Source organism: Magallana gigas, chromosome 6 (genome assembly GCF_963853765.1).
Source record: "Magallana gigas chromosome 6, xbMagGiga1.1, whole genome shotgun sequence".
Classification (NCBI taxonomy): Eukaryota; Metazoa; Mollusca; class Bivalvia; order Ostreida; family Ostreidae; genus Magallana; species Magallana gigas.
This window is the reverse complement of record NC_088858.1, coordinates 1,145,935-1,171,878: the sequence shown is the minus strand read 5'-3', so window position 1 is coordinate 1,171,878 and position 25,944 is coordinate 1,145,935. Positions and strand designations below refer to the sequence as shown.

General features: G+C 35.2%; 3 protein-coding genes across 7 annotated transcripts in view; 2 read left to right on the top strand and 1 right to left on the bottom strand.

The window, feature by feature from the left end:
- The first annotated feature begins 3,255 nt into the window (after nucleotides 1-3,255).
- Nucleotides 3,256-5,605, top strand: LOC105343816 (uncharacterized). Its single transcript, XM_011451303.4, has 3 exons — nucleotides 3,256-3,959; nucleotides 4,814-4,960; nucleotides 5,188-5,605. Exons 1-3 carry the CDS (start codon nucleotides 3,752-3,754, stop codon nucleotides 5,601-5,603), a joined length of 771 nt encoding a protein of 256 aa, XP_011449605.3. The 5' UTR covers nucleotides 3,256-3,751; the 3' UTR covers nucleotides 5,604-5,605.
- Nucleotides 5,606-6,037: 432 nt separating this feature from the next.
- LOC136269450 (uncharacterized) lies at nucleotides 6,038-12,789 on the top strand. Its single transcript, XM_066089036.1, has 3 exons — nucleotides 6,038-6,260; nucleotides 8,802-8,948; nucleotides 9,354-12,789. Exons 1-3 carry the CDS (start codon nucleotides 6,038-6,040, stop codon nucleotides 9,857-9,859), a joined length of 876 nt encoding a protein of 291 aa, XP_065945108.1. The 3' UTR covers nucleotides 9,860-12,789.
- The window catches only part of LOC105343815 (organic cation transporter protein), a 42,763-nt gene continuing 28,679 nt past the window's right edge, over nucleotides 11,861-25,944 (bottom strand). For 4 of the 5 annotated variants that reach the window (XM_066089033.1, XM_066089034.1, XM_066089035.1 and 1 more), the window contains 10 exons: nucleotides 19,088-19,237; nucleotides 18,476-18,631; nucleotides 17,819-18,049; nucleotides 17,465-17,661; nucleotides 17,016-17,282; nucleotides 16,222-16,356; nucleotides 15,881-15,966; nucleotides 15,483-15,603; nucleotides 13,566-13,638; nucleotides 11,861-13,149 (listed from right to left, as the gene is read on the bottom strand). In XM_066089033.1, the coding sequence (XP_065945105.1) occupies nucleotides 12,973-13,149; nucleotides 13,566-13,638; nucleotides 15,483-15,603; nucleotides 15,881-15,966; nucleotides 16,222-16,356; nucleotides 17,016-17,282; nucleotides 17,465-17,661; nucleotides 17,819-18,049; nucleotides 18,476-18,631; nucleotides 19,088-19,237 (1,593 nt within the window). In that variant the 3' untranslated portion in view covers nucleotides 11,861-12,972. Of the gene's footprint in view, nucleotides 13,150-13,565; nucleotides 13,639-15,482; nucleotides 15,604-15,880; nucleotides 15,967-16,221; nucleotides 16,357-17,015; nucleotides 17,283-17,464; nucleotides 17,662-17,818; nucleotides 18,050-18,475; nucleotides 18,632-19,087; nucleotides 19,238-22,281; nucleotides 22,428-25,944 lie in introns of those variants that run through there. The other variant, XM_011451301.4, reaches the window with a different exon arrangement.

The window sequence follows — 25,944 nt, the reverse complement described above, 5'->3', positions numbered from 1 at the left end:
CGTATAAAAACAGACCGATTTTCTACATGGAGAAATGTCGACCTTTCACTCTTTAAAAGTGTAACAAGAGTCCTTTTGTTGAATCGATTTCCCAGTGGATTTCTCTGTCCTCTGATATAATATGTGTTGTTGATTTAACCTTCCTTTAGAGATAAATAAGTGAAGGAATTCAAAGGTTTAATACGTTTTAAGGGTTGGGTGAATCTTTATTTCCTTGTTAATTTTAATAAAGATCTAGCTTTGAATTCCAAGGCATAATGCCAGCAAACTGTAAGCATATGACTGTCAGCAAAGAACACCCCCCCCCCCCCCAGTCTACTGTTAGGGAAGGGCATAATTAAGTACATAGTGAAAGTGCATTTTTTTTTAATTTATGTAAAATGTAGGTGGCACAGGACACTGGAATAAAATACGGGCAAAAGTACACCTTGAAAAGAATTGAAATAACAATTTGAAAATTTGAAATGTGTACAATATTTAACCTTTAAGGAAATTAAAAACTATATAGGGTAAGAGTTGATTTAAAGACGACAGGTTTCAAACCCATGACCTCAACAGCTGATGTTTTGACCTGCTGCACTACACTGATAGGTCAAAATTTGAGGTCGCACCTTGCTGCCATGTGCCTGAAATCCTAACGATTTTACTCCACAATGATACTGGATCCTATTTCTATTGCTGTGTTTCAGGTGACCATTGATGTCTATGCACCTCATTTATTAAGTACTCGGTATCAATATTTTCAATAAAGTCATAGTTTTGCCCTTTCCCACAATTCTGAATAACCCATTCCATGACTAGATGACAAGAAATACAGGTACTGTGTGTTACAGTAGTACTTGTTATGTGTACATGTACAATGCATTTCAGTAGTACTTGTAACACATACATGTACCCTGAGTTACAGTTATACTGGATACACGTACATGTACCGTGTGTTACAGTAGTACTGGTTACACGTACATGTACCCTGTGTTACAGTAGTACTGGTTACACGTACATGTACCCTGTGTTACAGTAGTACTGGTTACACGTACATGTACCCTGTGTTACAGTAATACTGGTTACACATACATGTACTGTGTGTTACAGTGGTACTGTTTACACATACATGTACCCTGTGTTACAGAAGTACTGGTTACACGTACATGTACCCTGTGTTACAGTAATACTGGTTACACATACATGTACCCTGTGTAACAGTAGTACTGGTTACACATACATGTACCCTGTGTTACAGTAGCACTGGTTACATGTACATGTACCCTGTGTAACAGTAGTACTGGTTACACATACATGTACCCTGTGTTACAGTAGTACTGGTTACACGTACATGTACCCTGTGTAACAGTAGTACTGGTTACACATACATGTACCCTGTGTTACAGTAATACTGGTTACACATACATGTACCCTGTGTAACAGTAGTACTGGTTACACATACATGTACCCTGTGTTACAGTAGTACTGGTTACACGTACATGTACCCTGTGTTACAGTAGTTCTGGTTACACGTACATGTACTGTGTGTTACAGTTATACTGGTTACACATACATGTACCATGTGTTACAGTAGTACTGGTTACACGTACATGTACTGTGTGTTACAGTAATACTGGTTACACGTACATGTACTGTGTGTTACAGCAGTACTGGTTACACGTACATGTACCGTGTGTTACAGTAGTACTGGTTACACATACATTTACTCTGTGATAAAGTATTACTGTTTACACATACATTTACCCTGTGTTACAGTAGTACTTGTTACATGTACCCTGTGTTACAGTAGTACTGGTAACATGTACCCTGTGTTACAGTAATACTGGTTACACATACATGTACCCTGTGTTACAGTAGTACTGGTTACACGTACATGTACCGTGTGTTACAGTAGTACTGGTTACACATACATTACTCTGTGATAAAGTATTACTGTTTACACATACATTTACCCTGTGTTACAGTAGTACTTGTTACATGTACCTTGTGTTACAGTAGTACTGGTAACATGTACCCTGTGTTACAGTAATACTGGTTACACATACATGTACCATGTGTTACAGTAGTACTGGTTACACATACATGTACCCTGTGTTACAGTAGTACTGGTTACACGTACATGTACCCTGTGTTACAGTAGTACTGGTTACACATACATGTACCCTGTGTTACAGTAGTACTGGTTACATGTACCCTGTGATACAATAGTATTGGTTACACATACATTTACCCTGTGTTACAGTAGTACTAGTTACACATACATGTACCCTGTGTTACAGTAGTACTGGTTACACATACATGTACCGTGTGTTACAGTGGTACTGTTTACATGTACGTGTACCCTGTGTTACAGTAGTACTAGTTACACATACGTGCACCCTGTGTTACAGTAGTACTGGTTACACGTACATGTACCGTGTGTTACAGTTAAAATAGTTCCACTTACGTGTATCATGTGTTAAAGTAATACTGCTTACATGTACATGTACCCATGGTTACAGTTATCATGGTTACACGTACATGTACCGCGGGTACAGTACATGTTGTACTGATCACACGGATATCCTTTTGTTAGCATGTGCGAGTTACACGTGTCAAGCGATTACTGTGAGATCACTTATCTATGTAAATGTAATCGCCGTACTCGACCAAGTACTTTGCAGTTAGCTCTCAGAAGCTAATTAGCTCCTCAATCCTCACAAAACAGGCAATTTTTAAAGGGGATAGGGGGCAGACTTCTTCAAATCTTCAAATCTGAACCTGCGGAAAGGGCGGGGGCGAGGGGCGTTAAGGGGCATAGTATCTGAAATTTCTATTATGATGCTTAATTTGGTAAATATTCATCAAAATCTCAACAATCTACCAAAAAGTTTGTTAATTTAAGGAAAATGTCAAATGACCATCTTAAGTAAAATATGGTGGTGGGTGGGTCACCCCTACCCCCCCCCCCCTTCTTTGATGCTACGTGCCTGCAACATCAGAAATCCTTAGTCCCACGGCCTCTAGTGACTTCAGGATCCCTGATGTAATGAACTCGCAATCCTATTCAATAGGTAGAAATACAAGCTTGGTTTTTCAATAAACAACTCAAAATGCATGCACTTTTCTTGTCGGTGTATCTGGCATTATCAATTGTACATATAAAAAATGTATCTTTAAGAGACACGAGTCATGTTACCTATCTATTAATGCAAGTGATTTAATGATGAAAGTTCTATTACCAATCTTTGAGCAGCTTTGTGTGGTAGATTCACGCGTTTTACAGTCAGTTAACCGATTAGAAAGGATATATTGATATTATATTTGCACGAAAGGCAGAGCATATGAAAAGAAATCGGAATGTTACTGAAAGGAAGCTTTGAAAAGTTTGCTGCGATTTTGAAAAAGAGATTTAAATATTCTACTTTATGGCCATAAAAGTTCGAAGTCTTTATAATGTGAAGGATGAAAGAACCGACGTAGTTCTGGGACGTTGAATGAGACCAGCGGGGCCTGTGATTGGCTGTGTGTGGGTTTTTCAAATGAGGTTTTCTAGGCCATGAAGAAATAACTTCTAAGTCCGGATGCCTTTGAGGTGTATTTCGGCATCCAAACCCTGTTGTTGAGTAAATATAAGGGATATCTTATTGAGATCTGAGATCTTGATAATATTGGAGAGTTGGGGACCATTCCATCTGGCTTTCTATACATTTGGAGTAACTTCTAGAGAACGGACAGAATCATGCTCTAGACACGGCTGACGGTGGCCATGGCGTGCTGTGGGTACGCCTCAGGGTGGGCTAAACTTTCCCTGGGGTGTCTGGCGCTGGCCTCTCTTTTCCAAGTGGTGGCCTGGTCCACGCCTTCCTGGATGATCGGTGCCAGTGGGGGCACTACCACCAGGGTGGGGCTGTGGAAGACGCGCATCTGCACGAGCGTTTGCGTGGAATCCTCGGTAGATATCTCATACAAGAACGGTGAGTTTGAGAGAGAGAGAGAGAGAGAGAGAGAGAGAGAGAGAGAGAGATCTAAAATACATAACATGTCATTGTATTTATTATCATGTTTTTTTTATAATCTAGATTAACCCGCTTTAATACAGGGAAGCATTTATTACGTGCATGATAATACTCATTTTACATATAATACTACAATCAATGATTTTCTGATATCTCTGTCACGTGCTCGTGTACTATTGTGAAAGCAGCATTTGTAAAACTATATTGGATATCGTTCTCGATTTATTTTGATGTTTTACGTCTAATTTGAGTACTTGTCCCTCACATCACGACTTGGTTTGTTTAAAAATTATCACTAAATACTATTATGACAGCTAAAGAATATTAAAGTGATTTAATAGTCAGAGAAAATGCTCATTTTCTAATTCAAATAAATTCTTGAGCTTGTACTACCAAGTACTTTCATTTTACCCCACTGTAATCGCCAAACTATTAATGTAGCCAGCAAAAAATAATTTCATAAGGGTGTGTTTGATTTATCTTTCTGTATTATTACACAATTTGATTTACCTAACATTATACAGTATCTGTTATAAATAATATCGGGTTTTCGATTTCTCTATTTTAATACTGTGTCTGAATTCAAAACTGACCTTCGGTGCGTTCGATTTATCGAACACTCGTACGTACGATTCTCTAAATCGTTCAAATGATTTCTTTTATTTTTTCTGACAATTCGAAATGGCATTTATATACACCGTCGTAAACACTACATTATAAAGTGTATCCACAAAACACTAAAAATGACATCGTATGTTCTATTTATCAGAATCTTTGTATTTCATAACAGTCGATGTGGTATGACATTTCAGACGCTTTCCGTACAACCCAGGCAATGGAGACGATCGCCTTCATCCTGTTACTGCTGATGCCGATACTGGCGGGGGTATACGTCATGTCCGATCGCTTTAGGACTCGCACCATAGCGTCCTGGTGTATGACGGGATGTTTCGTCACAGGTAATAAAAAAGTCATTGGTCGTTGTTTTAGAAGATAATTTTACAGTATGGTATGATTTGCCGTCACTTTTCTCTTGGGAAGTGAATATGCAGGGCCTTTTATCCTCCCTGACCTCTTCTCAAGAATAAGTCCTTATTATATTACATGTATGTGAAAAGAAATACAGTAGCAAATTATATGATCTGAAATAAATGTTTACTGTGTGTTAATTTTTTTTTAATTATAGCCGCGTTCATGCTGATGGGAATGATAGCCTGGCTTGTATACGTCACCGACCCCTGGGCTGTGTCTTATTCTTTCGGTTTCAGTATAATCGCGCTCGTTCTGGTCGCCATATCAGGCATCCTGCTTATCCCGGATGTGGACGAGAACAATTCCTATAGAATTTGCGCAGACTGTACTACTTCCGGACCATCTGATCGAACCAAAACGCGATCAGTGTCCCCGGATATGAGTACAGGAAGATCCTTGTCCCGGAACGACCGAACCACTCCATTGAATTCCCGGTCCGAGTACGACCAGATGCCGCGCCCGATGTTGACACCAGTGGAGAAGACCGGAAGTGCGAACCGGAACTTGAGACCAGCCACTTTTAACAACATATCGGCCGTGACTCTTCAAAGAGACCGCGCTGGTTACTAAATTGGGGACACGTACGTCGTTTCTACATATCGTGTATACATATCATATCTATGTTTCGACTTTCGATCGCGTCATAACTATACAACGATTAGAAAGGTGTATATTATTATACTTTCACACATTTCGCTTTTCAATTCAAAAATTGTAAATACTGCGCATAATTTGACAATTGGTCGACAATAGAAGCGTTGGTCGTTCACTTTCCAATCACAATGTACATGGAGCGGGTATCATTGTTTTAATGAAAAGGCCAATCAAACGCTTGTCAGATTTTGAAACACTGGGATCAGCGATTCGTGAAACCACTGCCATTCTATTGAATAGATTTTGGGTTTTGACCAGAAATCATCCACTCATCGAAGAAAAAAGTCGAAAAGTGTGTACAATTTTTTATTTTCGACATTTGAAACTTTATTCTGTGGCTGTATCAGAAAATGGGAGGATGCTGTGGAGAAGCTTCCGGTTGGGCGAAAGTCGGTTTTTTGCTGTTGATGTGCGCCACGGGACTACAGTTCGCCGGATACCTGACCAATAATTGGATGACGTATAACACAGTGAGGGACACGTACGACCTGAGGGTGGGGCTGTGGTGGTTCACGAACTGCTCGGGGGGAGCGGCCTGCCACACGGAGAATACGCCCTCTCAATACGAGTCGTGTGAGTACAATTATAGGGGGCTTTATTCTACTTTTACCGCCTCCCCCTAGTAAAACATTAGTATAAAACAAATTGTAGTTCTGTTTTTACTTAATTAATTCTATTTAGAATTACCTTTCGAATTTAATAAGAATTCCACAGAGGGTTTCGATTTCTGCTCGAGAATTCGATTCGATCTGTATGGTTCCGGACTCAATAGTTATTGCAGTTCCAAATATTATATTTTTTTTAAAAAGCCGCGGGTCTTTGATGGGTTTTTTTGCGAACATCTCTTATCAAATAATGATTTACTTGTTTTAATTCAGATAACCAACATATTTAAAATACATGTAGTTCTGAATTCGATCAAGTCGATTTGTGGAGGGTGTTTTTGAAAAAAAAAAAAAAAATAAGATTTAACATATGATTTTAATTAGATCTGTTTATCTTCGAAATGTTACTTTTACAAATGGTAAGAGAGTCTGTTGCAATGTTTATAAATGTAACATTATTCAAAACCAATAGCGCATTACTAGAGACACAGTAACAGATGCTTGCAAACGACTTAATGATTGTGCTACAATATAGCACAATTACCACAATCCGTTTGTTCTCGAAACCATATTTAGGCGGGCGAGCAGATATAAAACTATTACCAGGAACACCTAATGCTTGCACACAGAGTTCCTGGCGGAACCGAAATAAAGCGGCGCTGATCGGCGGTACTGTATGGAACCATACACGTCATAGATTATCTCTTTCATTAGAATAATTAGGGAGCTTGCGCAGGTGGGTTTACATGAAAATCACAGTAACACCATGCCGTTTCACGTTTTATTATTTTCCGAGGTTGGTTATATCTTTGTTGACGTCAATTTTCTGAGCTAACAGCTATAGTCTTCTGAATATTAAGTTGGAGACTTTTTTAACTGATAACATTAAGAAAAATAATTAGTGCATGCATTTCATAGTAAAATATCGTCAATTATTGAAAATGTTAAATGTTAATTATATATATAAATATATAAATATTTTTATGTTCTTTCATCCGTAATTTTCCCATTTAATTATTATTTCATCATTGTTTGTTGTCAAGTGAAACAGAAAAAAGCTAAAAATCAATTTACAAGTTCTTTTATAGAAAACAACTTTTCATTTCTGATAATGCTCAAAGAGTTATAAAACGTTCGTATTAATAGACCCCAATCAACAAACATTTACTTCAAGAAAATATTCTGTTTTATTTTGAACATAAACATAAATATCAAAAGGATTTCATATTTTAAACTTTCGCCAAATTAAATTCATGAAAGGTTTGACTTTCCTGTGGGTACTGGTGTACCGGTGTCATTTAACATCATTCAATTGGCACAGACATTTAAATACAGCCCAATCATTCAGGCTGGTGACAAAGTCTATTATGCGCACCACCTTAAAGAATGTCATTTCTTTTTTCCGACTCAAAATGTCGTTTCGGGTTTCTTGCTTCATTCTTTTTTACGTTGAATTGTTTTGGTCATGTCTATGCAAAATTAATTAAAAAATACTTATTTTTCTGATCCATAAGTTGTACTAGGTTAATAGATATATACTAGAAATAACATTTTAGCGTTTATGTGTTATATTATTTATTTTATGCAAGACCCACTTTCATATTTGTTTAATTAATACTTTGGCATTGTGAACCTTTAAATTATAAGCACAATTTCTTTTCCCGGGGAGGTTGTGGGGGATATTACTCCCTGGTTCCATTCGTTAATAGGAAGGAATCAAAGTACTGAAGTACTGACGGGAGTTGATTTTATTGATTATTTTATGCTAAATCAACGATATGTTATTTTGCTTGGCAAGTTGTTCCTTAGCTGAATATGAATAATATTGCGCACATTTTCTTATACGAAGTTTTAGGTTATTCAAAGAAGAATTACGGGCTACATGTATAGACGGAAAAACAAAACAAAAAAACTCATATGAATCACGTTGTGTAATATTCAAAGATAGAATTAACGCCATCAAACACTACAATATGCATTTGTATATCAGTAATCGAAACATTTCTAAATAATTTTATCAAAGCAATATTGAACTCTGGCGTAGGAATACATACGACCATAAAAATATCTAAATTGTTCAAAACATTTAAAATCTTACTATTTTCAAGGTATTTATAGATAAGTTTCCTTGGAAAAACAATGCCTCTGAATACATTGCATTAAATTTAATATATATTTTTTTAAGTACTAAGTCTTGTCAGCGGTGGTGATTTTGCCGAAGCCCAAACGAGAGTTAATTAAAATCAACTCCCAACTAGAGTAACTGCATAGGAGAGTTGATTAAAATCAACTCCCAACCAGAGTTACTGTATAGGAGAGTTGTTTAAAAGCAACTCACAACCAGAGTAACTGCATAGGAGAGTTGATTAAAATCAACTCCCAAAATGGGGTATACAGATTACATTGTCTGCCCTTTTTAATTGTAAAATGCATTAATTTTACATCCGTGACGTCATGTTATTGATGTTATGGATAGGTTACTGATGGTCAGTGACGTCTTCTGTTACAGTCGAGGTCACCTTGGTGCGGTGGTTTGAGGGCGCCGCCGGCGGTATGTTCTTTCTCTGCCTCATCCTGAGCGGCTTCTACGTGGCGACCGATAGGTGTCGCACCAGATGCGTGGCGATCTGCTTACTTCTGATGACGCTGCTAGCGGGTAAGCGTTCTCTCTCAAGTTTATAACTTGTAAAGTCTCAGGGAATGAAAATCACTTCTCTGTAAGTGTCAATTAATTATAAGCGTGTTCGCTATTTCCATGTTTAACTGTACTCTCTCTCTCTCTCTCTCTCTCTCTCTCTCTCTCTCTCTCTCTCTCTCTCTCTCTCTCTCTCTCTCTCTGTGTATATATCTGAGCATCTTAAAAAATTACAAGCGGTATTATTCAAAACCAAGATTAAGAATATTTTTCAGGTCCATGTATTTTCTTGGATAACCTCGCCATTTTACGAGCGAATTGGCATTTTTTTTTATAATATATGTAGCTAATATATTTTTGCCTTTTACTGTGGATAAATAATGAGACATAAGACATTTTACTTTTGTTTTTTTTTTTACTGTGTAGCTGGGCTGTCCATTGCCGGCATTGTGATGTGGGTGCTACAGGTGGAATCGCCCTACTATCCAGCCTGGTCCATGGGTCTGTCCGCACTGGCCTCCAGCCTCGTTCTAATCGCCGCCATGACCCTGATCCCGGACATAAAGGAATACGACTACGAGTCCAAGTCCACGGTGTACCCCGACCATACCGGCAAATACACGCGTCTGGAGAAGTCCGAGAGTATTCGAAACGTCAGCGGAGGACCTGGGCTACCCAGACGGCCCTCTGACATCATGCTGACGACAATCGGTGACGACACTTCCGGCTACAAGAGATCGAGGGACCTCGGCAGGGAGTATGGACGACCTAAACGACAGGAAAGTGTTGGCAGCAGCCGTGATTTCAATCCCTACCCGTACGGACCCCCATCTTCCAAGGATGCTTTCAACAGAGAACAGGACAGATTTGATCTGGAAGTGATCACCCCTTCAGCGCCACCTAGATATGATTTCATGCAGAGAAAATTCTGAGAGAGAGAGAGAGAGAGAGAGAGAGAGAGAGAGAGAGAGAGAGAAACTGTCGTTATTACAAACTGAAAGGGACTGAGGAATTTGTGGATTAATTAATATGATTATTTGTCTACTGACCTATATAGCCAGAATAGTTGAATTTTACTTCTGTTCGTAGGAGTATAATGAAAACAAGTATTTTACGCATCCTTTTTTATATGCGAACATCAATTTGTGATATTTATTTCCAGATGTGCGTTTTGATTACAAGTCTCGCGGATATTCATACTACATGCAGAGTTAACGGAAGTAGACCGTATTTGAATAATTACGCTATCAACCTAATTACTTATTCGGCAGACTTGAATTGAAAGTTTGTGAGCTGATTGACTGAAAGAACTGCGTCTACACAGTACATTTGTCTATTTATATTTTCATATTGTTACTTGCGTTCCCAGTAAATGAGCTATTAATTTCTTGTTGAAAGTGTACATCTTTGTGTTGAAGAAGTTTTCGGTGTTTTTTTTTCTCTCACCACATGTACAACATCAATATGGTACATGTTACTTGATTTCGTCTGAAGTGGTAGAATAGTACAATTGTTTTGATCGCATATATATGTAACCACTGTGTGTGCGGTCGGTTCTAGAACTTCTTTCCAGAGGTGTCCAACGGCTAATTTAGTTTGTTGAATGGAGTACGCGTTCTGCGACTTATTTTTCGACTGTTTTATTAATTGATAATGTAATGAATTTTCCCAGTGGTGGTCATCGGAGTGAGGTTGGGAAGGTCCCGGGCCTCTAGATCCGCGCAAGTATTAGTCCTAAAACACAAAAGTTTGTTTCTGTGCGCATGCAATTGATAGGTTTATAAGACTTTTAATTCATGGTGGATTCTTTCAGGGTAAAAGACATGAGTTATTCTTGTTCAGAACTGTTCAGAACTGAAAAAATGGAGGTCCTGCGCATGGACAATCTAACCCTTTATTTATATACCCAAGTTTACTAGTTTTGTGCGCTTTGTCACCAAAGATTGATTGATTGTTGAAACATATAAACATATCTTCTCGAGAACATTTAGGAACAGCGATGGAATATCTTGTACTGTAATGTATTTGTTGTTTATTGCATAATATACCTCGGCTTATTTATTTTACGTTTTACTTTTATCTTTGATTTGAACTTGTTTTTTTTTTCGATTTGTTTTCTTTTGTGCATTAAAATGATATAAAACTTCACTGTATTTACTCTTGGAAATGAAGAGGGGCTATATCAATCGTAGATCAAAATAAATTTTAAAAAGCTCATCCAAATAGTTTAATATTTCTGGATCGTTCATTATATGACCCAATGACGACAAACCAATCGGAACACCTCGATACGTGTGTGTGTGTGTGTGTGTGTCACAGGCACCGGACTCTACAATATTTCTTTTTATAAGAAAATAACATATTCTCTTTAAAGGGACTTAGACACGATTTTAGATCAAAATTGTATTTTCTATTTTTATGTATAAACTGGTTTACTTGCACATTTTGAACGATTGACCAAAATTTGAAAGTTGGAAGTCAAGTTATAAGAGAGATACAGAGGTAAGAGTTCATTGTTATGTAAACAAAGCTCGAGTCTTATACTGTATTTGTTTACAAATAATGTAGAGTATGAAATTACCACTTCTTTGAGGTTTGGAATTGGGAATATGTAAGCTACGTGTATTACCTCTTCTGTGTTGAATCATCAAGGACTGTGTACACACGATCAAATCTTGTCTAATGTTCAGGGTGCTGGAATTAATCATTTACAAATTACATTGTAGATTGTTGATTTTTTCCTTTTCCCATCCAATGGCAGATCTCTTCAACTACCCAGGAGGGGTACCCAGTGTGCAGTTAATGGATGGTTTGTCGCCATACTTCTGAGTTCTGAGTTCTGATCCCTGCTCTAATTTTGAACTCTGAAATTTTTCACAGCATTTCCTTTTTTACTATCTTTGCCTGATTTTCACTAAAAAATTAACACTTAATGAGTATTTTTAAGTTTTTATTCAATGCCACAGCCAGTGATACTGATATTGAACTTACAATACAAATTAAACACAACAATCTCTGGAATGACATCTAAGTGTTTGTAAGAATAGAGCAGAAAAAGCTATAAAATGATAACAACAACACTTGGGGGGAAAAAGAAAAATAAAACATAGATTATCGGCATTATAGTTCAGATTTCACAATACCAAGGCCAGATCACACAATGAGTTTATTATTCTATAAATCCCTACAAGACCAAGGGATGATTCAAAGTAATATTACTCTCCACTGCAGGGACAGAGTAGTAGAATGACCTATAAAAGGTAACTTGATTTGGGATGTGAGTAGCTGCTATTTGTTCTGTAGCAATTCAGTTATTATCCCCTATTCCATACAAAATTTTCAATTCCAAATTTGAGCAAAAGGTGAACAGACATCAACTTATAGTGGTAAGGAACACCTGTTCATTTTAATGGGGATAAAATCATATTATAGTCAAAATACTTTCACTGTTGTAGAATTTTCAAATTTTGTAAAAACTAAGTTTTAAAAATTTCGGAAATGAAAAAATTATAAAAGCCCCTAAGGAGTTCAAACTCAGTAGTTACCACATTAACCGGTTGTGCTTTGCTGTGAAGTAACAATACTGGTAAAGAATACAAAATAAATAAATTTTACATGATTTTATTGTTTATTTCGATACGCAGTATGTCATTATATGGAGGTGTGCCATACATAGAAAAAAATGGTTACAACTACATGTATCACAGATCACAATACATGTAAAGTAAGTTCTCATGGGGTATCTTGAGATCCAAATGTTTACATTCTGATATATGCACCAATAACAGAAGCAATAATATAATTATGCACCTTGATTAAATTTAAATTCTATCAAAAATATACAGCAAAACAAACTATGATATGTCTGCCTTAAAAAAAATCCCATGAAAAAAACAAGTTTCCATTGGTCACATTGATGATCACTGATTGAGATAGCTGGTGTGCAAAAAGGAAATAATATTCACCTTCATAACCTAGTGTCTTAATGACCTTCATGTGACCTGAAAATTTTAATTTAATGACCTTCACATGACCTTAACCTTAGTCAGAGATGTGTATTTTCTGTCACAGGGGCAGATTTCTTGGTCCCGTATTCTATTTCTTCGATGGTCTCGGGGAGTGGCTTTTTGTGGGTCTCGGGCAGGAAACAGGCCAGTGTCCCACCTATTATCATGATGACCCCAAACAGCACCAAGGGAATGTAGGTCAAGGTCCCACTCGTCTGAAGTCAGGAAAAAAGTTTGATATTTATAAGAAATGCAAACAAGATGACACACCTACATGTATGTTACTGCATTAAAAAAAGTTGATATATAATTATATTTTTTTTGTTGAAAAAGGGACAAAATCAGAATTTACAAAAGCATTTGGATCAATTTGTAGCAAGTGTTTAAGTTATATTCTTATCATCAGATCATGAAATGTAAGAAGAAAACCATAACATTGCAACATGAAGTCATCAAAGCTTTCAGTTCCGTGTTAAACACTTTTTGAATATAAATTATATTCTTAAGGATGTCTACTCTGATTTAGCTTATAATGATTACACTAAAGTAAATAGTCAAAAGGAGTACAACGACACCAAGTCTCAATGAACAAATTGATGCAAAGGGTCTTAACTCTTATCAATAAACTTACTGCATATACAATGAAAGGTGCAGATATTCCACCAATGTTTTCAAAGAAAGAGGAAAGTCCTACTGCATGGTTTCTGAAAATAAAACAAAATCAGCATCAAAATATATAGAGGATATCTATATTGTGTGATTTTATATTTGCTTTATCCAACGAGTTGAAATGGTGTATATATTCGCGAGGCTTGCCGAGCGAATATAACCATTTCAACGAGTTGGATAAAGCAAATATAAAATCACACAATTATAGATGTTCTATTTATCTCATACAATTTGATTTATATTATGAAGCTTTTGAGACAGTCCCTTGTGTAACCCAAATTGTTTTTTTTCAAAGATTAAAAACGATGATGCAACGTTGTGTTATGCGGCTATAGTGACCTTGCGCAATACAATTTAGTACGTCATTCCTGAGATAAATCTAACTGTTTTAATGTAAAGTTTCAGTGAAATAAACCTTAAAATAATTTTTTAGCTCTAGATAATTTTTCTTAGAGCTTATTCACTTGATTAAATGGATTAGAAGACTTGAATAATCAAGTTTGTTGACATACACAAAGTTGCGAATGCTCGTTAGTTTGAATTGACTTGAACGAGGAACAGTTGTTGATGCATGATGTTTATTAAAACAAACACTAGGCTAGCCTTATGATTCAAAATTGAAAATAGTGAATAAGGATGCTTACTGGTGGTGGAATAAAAGTCTCATGAAACATTATTTCGGTAAGTTCTTGTATATAAACACAACCAGAGCGCCCTGTTTTCATCGCATCGTCAGGATGAACTCCTTGATAGTTAACGTAATTTGTAGTTTTATATACTTCACAAAGCACATTGAAAGTTGGAAGTGGGCTAAATTTATCAAAAATCTTGACAAACAAGAAAAAAGGGTCTTGTGGTTACGGTTATGAATAACTTTGCAAAAAAGGTGTTGGGGGGGGGGGGGGGGGGGGGGGGAGGGCAACCCCCCAACAACCCCCCCCCCACTCACAATAGCCCCCCGGTTCCGACGCCTGTGCGACGCAGTTATTTGTTTTTCTTCATATTTGTAATTTAAATCTTAGACAAAATCAATTTTATATCAATTTTTGTAGTAGATATAGTTATGTTGAAAGTACTAGCAAATCTTTGAAAATAGGTCAATGAAGCGTTGAAGCGAGGGGCCGTGTCAAAAGTAGTTCCGACCGGAAGTATTTGATATAGCATCACCCGTGTGATATAGCAAAGGTTTATCACACGGGTAATATACACCACACGTATGAGATAATATTTTCTATCCTGCATATATATCAACGATACCAATACAAGACCAAATACAGGTAAACCAAAAGACCAAAGCTATATTTAGTCAATGACGCAATACAGCCTCATGCATTTATCTGGCATTCAATGCATTGTGATTCGTTCTTTTTGTTTTGTTTACACCATGGTGCCTTGGTTTCAACTGTATGCACCAAATTTTATTAAAATAGCTCATTTGATGCATGCATGTTGCAGAATAAATAAAATACAGGCATACTGTCTTAAAATATAAGTGATAATTGGGCTTGAGTTGACAGCAAGCCTCATCCTATCACATTTTCTTTCCCTGCCTAAATATCGCTTATATTTCAAGAAGGTATTAAATCATACATTTTATATTTAGGTAAGTTCTTTATGGGAAATATATGTGAAATGTGTACAGTTAAACACGCTAATAATGAAGTGCCAGGGATGGGCAATTTTACTTCGTTAAAACTGTAATTTGTTATATCCCTCAAGTTTATAACGTAATGTAAAGTTTCGCAGAATGATAATCACTTCTTCGCTGTAAGTGTCAATTCATTATAAGCATGTTCGCTATTTTCATGTTTAACTGTACTCTCTCTCTCTCTCTCTCTCTCTCTCTCTCTCTCTCTCTCTCTCTCTCTCTCTCTCTAACCTGACGACTGTGGGGAAGATTTCAGATGAGTACAGGTATGACAGGGAGTAGGCTCCAGTAATTCCAAACTTCCCGATCATGGCTGCTGTAATCTGCAACCAGACCAGGTCCACGCCAGAATCTACAACATATTCAAAGAGCCCATTCTGTTACTCGAGCATATCATTACGTATTACAATTTTACATCAAATCATTTCTATAAACTTATTACATTCAGCGTAGAAATTGGATTTTCAATAAGTTTGATTGAGTGCCCTTTTTATTTGAAAGACAGGTACATATATATTCCTAGCATTTGACAATGAATTTAATTTAACAAGAAGCTGCATTCTTCCAAAAAGTTAATTGAATCACCAGGTATACAGCCTAAAGTAGAATGTTTACAGAACACTACATACCTGTATTTGTTGGAATAAATATGGTGATTATGTTCATAATGCCAGATAGCAGCAAGAAAAAGATGAGGGGCCTCTTTCTACCAATCCTATGAAGTAAAATGCTTAACTTTGAAATTTTCATGATAATATTTCACAAAAGGTACTGCTTTGAAGACAGAAAGTTAAACAAGGCAATTACAGTCTGTCCAGAATTTTGCAGTTTTGCAGGGAATATAAATATTCCAGTTAAGGGTTTTAAGAGAAGAACACATAAAATCTTGATGACAAAAATGTAAAACTAATTTTCAAGATTAAAAATTATCATACCTTGACATTTTGACCCACTTCTAAAGAAATCTTACCTGTTGATGATAAACATACAGATGATAAGAGCTGGGATTTCCACAATGCCACTAATGCCGATGTTTAGGAACTGGTTCCCGTGGAGTTGAGGTGTGGCGAATAGAATCCCAAAGTAACAGACACTGTCCGCTGTCCTGTAAAACAGACAACACTCTCTGCTACCGTCATTTTGTTTGAACTGCACAACCATCTTAACAGCTTAACTATAAATGAATTGTTTACATGTACAGTAAAACTCAATTCGTTCGAACACTGATATAGCGCATTTTTCGATATAGCGAAGTTTTTTTGAGTCCGCGGTAAAATTCTTGACAAATCTTTGCAAAATTTTACGGTTATAAAGAATTCAGATGTAACGAATTTACCAATATAGCGAACTGATTCTGAGTCCCGTAGAGGTGAATAATAATGAAATTTAACACTTTTATAACTAATTTCTTTACAGTTTAAAAAGTTTGCACTACCATTTAACAAAACAGTATGAATGAATTTATTTTCATATAATTTTTTCAATTCACAATCCAAATTTTAAAGGTATCAAAGTACCGGAAATGTATTTTTATTTTAAGCCTCAACTAGCAAAAATTATTGTCTGGTGAAAGAAAACATGTATATAGTGAATTTGCTATAGATATTATTATGAATTCTTTATATGGATATAACGAATTACGGATATAATGAAGTCATTCCATTGGTCCCTAGGACTTCACTATAACCAAGTTTTACTGTATACTGACATAAACAATCATATCAAATTACACATAAATCATCAATTAGATTCTCTCACCCTTACCACAGATAAAACATAATGAGAGTGTATCTCCTCAGTTTCGATGTTTTAAATAGGTCAAGGACAGTGTACTTTTTTGTGACCTTGACATTCAGGAGACCTTCCTGACTCTGACCAGCTCCTGGTGCCTCATTCATTTCCTGATCTGGAACAACCAAAACCTCAGATGGAATGTTCTTCCTATTCATTTTGGCTGCAAATTTGGCAACAGATTTGGCTTGTTTGAACTTTCTGTTTGCTATAAGCCATGGAATGGATTCTGGTAAAAACCTGAAATCAGCCCCAGACCCTTATCAATGATCAGGTCATATACCATTAAAACAAAAAAATACTTGCTGTCTAAACACATAACATGCATTAGGGATTTTATTTTAAGTGAAAAATAAACACAAAAGTCATGAGATGCACTTATTGAATTATTAAGAAGAAAACAATGAGACGCAAAGACATACCAAGCATATATGACTGTGAGAAAATTTGGCACAGAAATAACGAGCTGAAGGGTCCTCCAGTCTCGTATGAAGTATCCCAGGACGGCCAGAAAAACTAACCCAATCCCCCAGGAACAGTTAATCCCCACGGACGGAAAAGAACGACTAGATGCTGGAAACATTTCTGTTACCATGACATATGTTGTCAAGGCAATCGGCTGTAAAAAAACAAAATCAGAAGCATGACGTACACATCTTCAAGCATATATGCGTCAAACTCATAATAAAACAGGTGTGAAAATTCACACTTTAAAAGCTTTGAACTATATCAAATCATGAAGTCAAACATTACTGACATGGATATAGCGCACTTACCATATTCAGTAGACCTATGAAAAATCTTAGCACTGTAAACATGATATAATTGCTTGAAAAGGCTGTTGCTATGCCGATGGCCCCTTGTATCCATAGAAACGACAGAATGACCCACTTCCTCCCAAACTTGTCTGAGAGGGGAGTGAGACAAAGGGCTCCAAAGGTGTTCCCCACCATGTAGATTGTTGAAGAAAGGTCGACCATGAAGTTGTCATCACACACCAGATCCCACTGAAGGAAGAAGCTTGTAATATACATGTACACTGTCAGTCTATTAATCTATAAAATATTATCTAACTACCAAATCCCGACAAAGGTAAAGCAGGATAAATACAGCCAGGGAAAATGTCATCTCTCATCAAGCCCAACAGAGTTAGAGATATAGTGGAAATAACTGTTCATTTCCTGGATAACAGTCATTTAATGCATGAAAGTGTTTGAACGTTGACATGGGACTTTGTCTTGGAGTTTACAGAATTAGTTTATTAGGTCATGTTTTAGGCCTTCACGTACATGTATGTACTCAACAAAGATATACGGTACTATAAAGGTAATGGATATTATAAAAGGCAGTAAAACCTAATTAGGAAAATCTGAGACCTCCATTTATAACAGAATACCAATATCATTCACTGGAAAGTTCCTTTGTGCATGTACCTCTGTCAGAATGGTAGAGTCAAATTCATCTCCGTACGTCCAACCGTTAGAGCAGGGAGTCGTCTGATTGGTCAGTAGAGACTTTATCTGACACTTCTCATAATTTCCACTTGAATCCACAGGTATGACGTCAGAAATGGATTCATTGACAGGTACCTGTACAGAGACAGATTTTAGATAAATGTTTATTGGCCATTAGGATTCTTCATGATGATGGTGAATTAAACAGGGGTACAAAGAAAGATCTGGGCTGATATAACTTGAGTATCTGTCAAACATAACTGACCAACAATAAAACATGTACTATATTAATCAACATGTACTATATTAATCAACATGTACTATATTAATCAACATGTACTATATTAATCAACATGCTTTGTAAAGCATGGAAAGACAGAGTCAATCAAATCAACAATGGTGTCCACTGTTTTTATAACATCATATTTTTCCTTTCCAGATTTTTGAAAGATAACATTTTCAATTTGAAAAAGAGTTATAATGAACCGGAGCATCATTGATGATTCATGGAAAAATCCATCATGGATAAAAGTGTGACTTGTCAGTATTCTTTAAATTCAACATTACAAGGGGACAGAACTCTGTTCATACCTGACAGTGATGGCCTGGATCCCCTCCCAGAAACAGAATCCCCATCACCGGCCACGCCCCCCTCATGTAGATAAATGACACGCACAGGAAGAACAGCACCTGGAAGGTCCCGAATCGACCCAAACTCTCCAAGACCTGATCCGCATTCATCTAAAGCAGCAAAATCAAAGTACTAATTAAAAAAAACGATTGGTTCATAAAGAAGCCCAAACTCTCCAAGATCTGGTCCGCATTCATTTCAATCAGGAAAATTAAAGTACTAAACATACTGAGGGGTGGGTGGGTGGGGGGGGGGGGGCATAAAGCATCCCTAACTCTCCAAGACCTGGTCCGCATTCATCTTAACTAGACTTTGACCTGTGCGTGCACGGGTTAGCATTGCATATTATGTCGAGCATTTACGAAATAGATACATCAAATTTGCACACCATGTTGACATTATTCAAAACTCTCAGAATTTCTCATATTAAACGCACTGAGTTAGAGTTATCTCCCATATTTTCTTTCATGAATAGGATATATAGCAAATTTTTTATGAAAATTAACATGTATTTGTATTATCGTTTCTGAGTTTATTCATGCAAATGTGACATTGTGGAAACATAAACTAAAAAGTATCCCGTGATTTAGCGTGAATGTAATGCGCATGCGCAAGATTGTAAAATCCGAAAAAATTCAGACAATTTCCGAATTTTTAAAGGAATTTTCTTTGATTATTAATTAGCAAAGCCTGATTGAGAAAAAATAAAAACAAATTGGTAATCTCCAAGTACCAATGATGTGAAAAATGTATAAAACAAAAGACAGTATACGTCCGATTTCTCGGTATTAAAGCCCAAAAATTTGAGTCTTTTATTTTAATTTACCGGTAGTACTGTAGTATAGATTAGCAAAATCAAAGTTCTGAACATTTAACATATAATGGCTTGCAAATATTGATGCCACATAAATCATTGTTTTTGAAAATGCATTGTATTTTAATGGAATTTCTATGATTAACTATGATAAACACTCTAGTCTATATTACATGTAGCATAGTCTAAATTTATCAAAAAAAGTTGTGCCACTCAGGATAAAAGTAAACAAATTTCTTTCTGAGGCCATCATTAAAAATATCTATGTTTCCCCTAACCTGACCCTAAATTCTGAAGTTGGGTAGGTAGGTAAATATTTTTTTTCTGTCAGGGCACAATAAAATGTACATTATAAATTAAAAATGAAAAAAAATAAATCAATTCTTTAATCAATTACAAAACTAAAAATATATGACCAGTTGTAAAACAAATTTTTATACCTGTGCTGATGGAATGTACTACAAATTTAATATCGGATTCACAATTTGATATTGTTCATTTTAAATTTTAACCCTTAGGCTGCTACACGCGACAATTGTCGCGCCGAAATTTCAGGTCCGCCACTGCTACGCGCGACTATTGTTGTTTTTCCGAGAGCAAGTTATCTAAGGTTTCCCTAAGCCTCGCTTTGAACAAAAACACGATGGCTATTGTTAGAAATGAAATATGATTAGTCAATTGATGTTTTCGGAAGGTTTCTAGGGTTTTCAGAGTTTAAAATAAAGTTTATAGAGCGGTAAACTTCCGCGAAATGTTTTGAATTTGTAGCCAAAATTGCGAACGTAGAATGAAGCCCCGATACAAAAGGTTTGAACTTTTTTCACAGTGATAGCTAAGACGAAAATAATTTTGATGGATTAAATCCTGCAGAACATAACTCAGGAGATTTTAATTTATTGATTTATGTGTCTTTAATGGACTTTGTGCCAAAAAATGAACGAGAATTTGATGCCAATCTCGAGGTAGGCTAGTCGCATGTTGATCCAACGCCATTGAATATCCTATTCATCAGAGAGGAAAATCAAACGCTAAAATGGAGGATTAGGAACCTTTATCGTTTCTAAATTATTTTTTAATGATATGTTTATGGAAATTGTTGTTTAATTAATCAACATCTATACTGAGAGACATGTGCAATCCGAGAATGTGAACCAGAACAATATTTAAAAAAACATTGATAAAGTGTTTGATGTATTTCTTTATTTTTCAGTTATTTTTACTGATTTTTTGTTTACCCGATGTTCAAAAATTATATGAATAAATATGAATCTCACAATGTATGACTTATTATTGTAATAAGGAACTTTTACAGTCATTTGGGTTCTAAAATATGACAATTGAAGAATGGATCAATAAAAGGCATTCGTTTTAATTGAATTTCACATTTGAACGTTCCTAGATTGATAAATATACAAGTTAAATGAAGAAAATGAGCATTGCATTAAAATTTTCAACATTTTCTCTTGTATTTAAATATAAGTTTGGTAACTGTAGCATAAATAGTTGCTGAGATATATTATTTTAAAATCGATGGTCAATTACCATTAATTGTGATTAATTAATTCAGCAGTGGCGGCCATCTTGGCGAAAATTAAAGCAGCAGCCTAAGGTTTAACATGCTTGATTCAATGACTAGATGTGCATCAATACATTCATTCATGATGACAAACATCATTTGTATGTTGATGTACATGTAAACCTATATTTAAATATCATTTAAATGATCATAATGTTAATTTTTAAAAATAAGTTTTTTTCACCGTGAAAAGAGTAGCAGAGTGAATAGTCACCCTTGGCTAGCGAAGATGAAAGACTCCTTACATTTTGAAAAATTTAAACAGTTCTCTTAACTTCATCAAATTTCAAATCAAAAGATACAAAGAGTTGGTTTTGGTTATGACTACATGTACAATTAAAATGAAATTACTACATGTAGGTAAATTTACAAAAATCTTTAGTATCTAAATTTGTTTTCTTCCCTAGCATTATGTTTCAAATTTGGGTTAAAATTTCCTTGTTAAAGAAGAACATTGTCTGCAAGTGTAGTGATTTTGTGTAACCTTACTGTTGTAGAATCATTAAATTATATGACTTCACAAATACTGACATTTATTACATTACCTTAAGGTTATCAAATATTATTGTTTTAATATACTTTTAGACATTTTATATACCAAATTTGAAAAAATAATCGAGACTTTGAAGTAGGTACATTTTCATCTAAATGAATTAAATAAAATGAAGCAATGGGAAAGAAGCTCAATTCATATATATTCTTCTGTAGGCTAGCAAATATATATTATTTCTCCTTCTTTCATCTGAAAACAGACTATAGCTTACCTGTACTTAAATTCGTTTGTTCTCCACCTGCACCCTATTCCCACTTAGCCAACACAAATCTACCTGTATTTTACCTGTATTTTTTCAAAATGTTGGCTAAGTGGGAAGACACCCAGATCGGATCGTCACCCTTGGCTAGCGAAGATGAGAGTCTTTTCATTCATAGAGTTTTAGGAGATTTATTTCTCCCTAACAGAAAAGTAGGGAGAAGTTTGACATCAGAGAGACTGTCAATATGTGATACAGCATAACCTACAGGAACGATGATATACACAGACTCAACCTTACTTAAATTGGATTAAACTTTAGGCAAGTTAATAAAAAACAAAAAAACTTCTAAAAGTTTTAAAAACTTATCCAATCTATCAAATTTAATTTATTTGATGTATTCATACATTTTATTGATGAAATGTTTGGTAATTGTGTTAGCTAAATGACAAATAAAATCAGTCTCTGTACTGCTGTGTATTTTGGAGGTATTAGTCCAATCTTTTGTCCCAATTACAATTATTGTGTAGATGATCATTTTAATTTTTAAGATAACTGTAGGCAGATGGTTTTATGATTATTTTAGCATTAATTTGGTAGAGTTATTAAAGGGGCATGGTCATGATTTTGGTCAAAAATTATTTTTCCAATTTTAATGTTTAAAATACTTCAGGATTTTAAGGCATTTGTAATAGGAAACCAAAATTTGAGTGTCATTTGCTTAATAGTAAGCGAGTTGGAGAGGTTACAATTCTTTGCTATGTAAACAAAGGTTTTGTTTACATTTTGAACGTTGAAGTGAAAACTTCAGTTTTAGACCTTTTATGAATGTGATAAACGTTAGGAACTGTTTATTTATGCCAAAAATGAATAAGAAGATAGAAAAATCAGTTTGAAAAAGAACGCTTACTGGTATATTGAAATAATGTAAACAAAAACAGGGCACGAGCCTTGTTTACATGACAAAGAATTGTGAGTCCTGTATATTGTTTATAACTTTACTACTGACTCTCAAATTTCATTTGGTCATTGATAGTAAATGCATTTCTAAAGCATTCTAAACAATAAAAACAGAAAAATAGAATTTGACCAAAATTGTGACCATGCATATGCCCCTTTAAGTAATTACAAGTTACCAACTATTTCTAATATCAACACTAAAAGTAATAAACATCGGTTGTAACTTTCAATGCAAAGTAGGCATTAATATCTATACCCATTAAAAACAAGACAATCGATTAATCACAACAATGGTTAACTGAGGCCGTGGAAACGTCTATTGAATTATATGATTATCATTTTAATGTCTATGGGGTTAATTTACACGATCGTGAACTTGGAACACATTCTCTTTCGGAGGAAATTCCAGCAAAGTTACCGATCATAAAGCGAGTATTTCGTCCATGTTAATGATTGAGGCTTTCAAAATGATTGGAAAACGAAAAAGATGTGGGTCTTCTTAAAAACGATTTTGGGTGAAATTAGGTTTTTTATAAAAAAAAAATAAATGTATTTTCAATGTGGTGAAAAAACAATTCAGTCGGCAGGATTTAATTGGGTCAGTTGTGTTAGGGGAAACATTAATATTTTTAATTTTGGCCTAAACAAGAAATATCTTATTGACGTGTAAGCTCATATTGTGACAATTATATATTGAGAAGTAACATAGTCAAAGTCAATATGGTGTCATCCTCTTCTCACTGTATCAGGTTTGATGCAGAGAACTCTAAAAATATTGAGTACTGTTTTTTTCAGATTTCAGATAAAACCCATTTATGGGGCAATATGTAGAGCCAGTTTTCAGAAAAAAAATTAAAAAGTATAAAAAGGGCGACTTCCAAGAATTGGTCAAAAATGTACCAATAATACAAATAGCAGTGGTTTATTCAATAACGCTATCAAAGTAGCTCTTTATCTTAGATAGGTAAAGTTAGCTACTAGTAACTGGCTACTAGTAACTGGCTACGAGAATTAAGAAAACCTAGCTACTAGTAACTGGCTACGAGATAAAATCAAAGTTGGCTACTCGTAACTGGCTACTAGTAACTGGTTTCGAGAAGTAAGAAAAGCTAGTTACTAGTAACTGGCTACGAGATGAAAGAAACTTGGCTTCTAGTTACTTGTTACTGTTCATGTGAGAACACATACCTAGGATTTTTATTTGTGTTCTTAAGATGTACATTGCACTATATCACTGTCAATTGTCAATATATCTCAAGTAGCTGTATATTTAAAATGAAGATATATGCCAGACTTGCTAATATCAACATTATGTCAAGTCATCCACATAATATTACGATACAATTACTCAGATATCCCTCTGTATGTAGTCAGCTACTTGTGAATTTTGTTACGAATATCTTTATTTTTTAGCGGTTTTGTCAATATATCTCAAGTTGCTGTATATTTAAATTAAAGATATATGCCCGACATGCTAATATCAACATTCTGTCAAGTCATTCACATAATATTACGTCACACTTACTCAGATATCTCTACTTATGTAGTCAGCTACTTGTGCATTTTGTTACGAATATCTTTATTTTTTAGCGGTTTTGTCAATATATCTCAAGTTGCTGTATATTTAAATTAAAGATATATGCCCGACATGCTAATATCAACATTCTGTCAAGTCATTCACATAATATTACGTCACACTTACTCAGATATCTCTACTTATGTAGTCAGCTACTTGTGCATTTTGTTACAAATATCTTTATTTTGTGTCGGGGTTGTCAATATATCTTAAGTAGCTGTACATTTAAATTGAAGATATATGCCAGACATGCTATTATCAACATTCCTTCAAGTCATCCACATAATAATACGACACAATTACTCAGATATCTCTCTTAACGTGGTCAGCTACTTGTGCATTTTGTTACAAATATCCTTATATTTTGGCGGTCTTGTCAATATATCTCAAGTAGCTGTATATTTAAATTGAAGATATATGCCAGACATGCTATTATCAACATTCCTTCAAGTCATCCACATAATATTACGACACAATTTCTCAGATATCGCTCTTTATGTGGTCAGCTACTTGTGCATTTTGTTACAAATATCGGTTTTTTTGGTGGTTTTGTCAATATATCTCAAGTAGCTGTATATTTAAATTGAAGATATATGCCAGACATGCTATTATCAACATTCCTTCAAGACATCCACATAATAATACGACACAATTACTCAGATATCTCTCTTAACGTGGTCAGCTACTTGTGCATTTTGTTACAAATATCCTTATATTTTGGCGGTCTTGTCAATATATCTCAAGTAGCTGTATATTTAAATTGAAGATATATGCCAGACATGCTATTATCAACATTCCTTCAAGTCATCCACATAATATTACGACACAATTTCTCAGATATCGCTCTTTATGTGGTCAGCTACTTGTGCATTTTGTTACAAATATCGGTTTTTTTGGTGGTTTTGTCAATATATCTCAAGTAGCTGTATATTTAAATTGAAGATATATGCCAGACATTGTATTATCAACATTCCTTCAAGTCATCCACAAAATATTACGACACAATTACTCAGATATCTCTATTTATGTAGTCAGCTACTTGTAAATTTTCTTACAAATATCCGTATATTTTGGCGGTTTTGTCAATATATCTCAAGTAGCTGTATATTTAAATTGAAGATATATGCCAGATATTGTAT

Bases quoted from the DNA above. Each gene is read 5' to 3' on its own strand.
- LOC105343816 (XM_011451303.4), top strand. From the start codon at position 3,752: ATGGCGTGCTGTGGGTACGCCTCAGGGTGGGCTAAACTTTCCCTGGGG. The intron at 3,960-4,813 runs GTGAGTTTGAGA...ATGACATTTCAG, and splicing joins AGATATCTCATACAAGAACG to ACGCTTTCCGTACAACCCAG. The intron at 4,961-5,187 runs GTAATAAAAAAG...TTTTAATTATAG, and splicing joins GACGGGATGTTTCGTCACAG to CCGCGTTCATGCTGATGGGA.
- LOC136269450 (XM_066089036.1), top strand. From the start codon at position 6,038: ATGGGAGGATGCTGTGGAGAAGCTTCCGGTTGGGCGAAAGTCGGTTTT. The intron at 6,261-8,801 runs GTGAGTACAATT...CTTCTGTTACAG, and splicing joins GCCCTCTCAATACGAGTCGT to TCGAGGTCACCTTGGTGCGG. The intron at 8,949-9,353 runs GTAAGCGTTCTC...TTTACTGTGTAG, and splicing joins TCTGATGACGCTGCTAGCGG to CTGGGCTGTCCATTGCCGGC.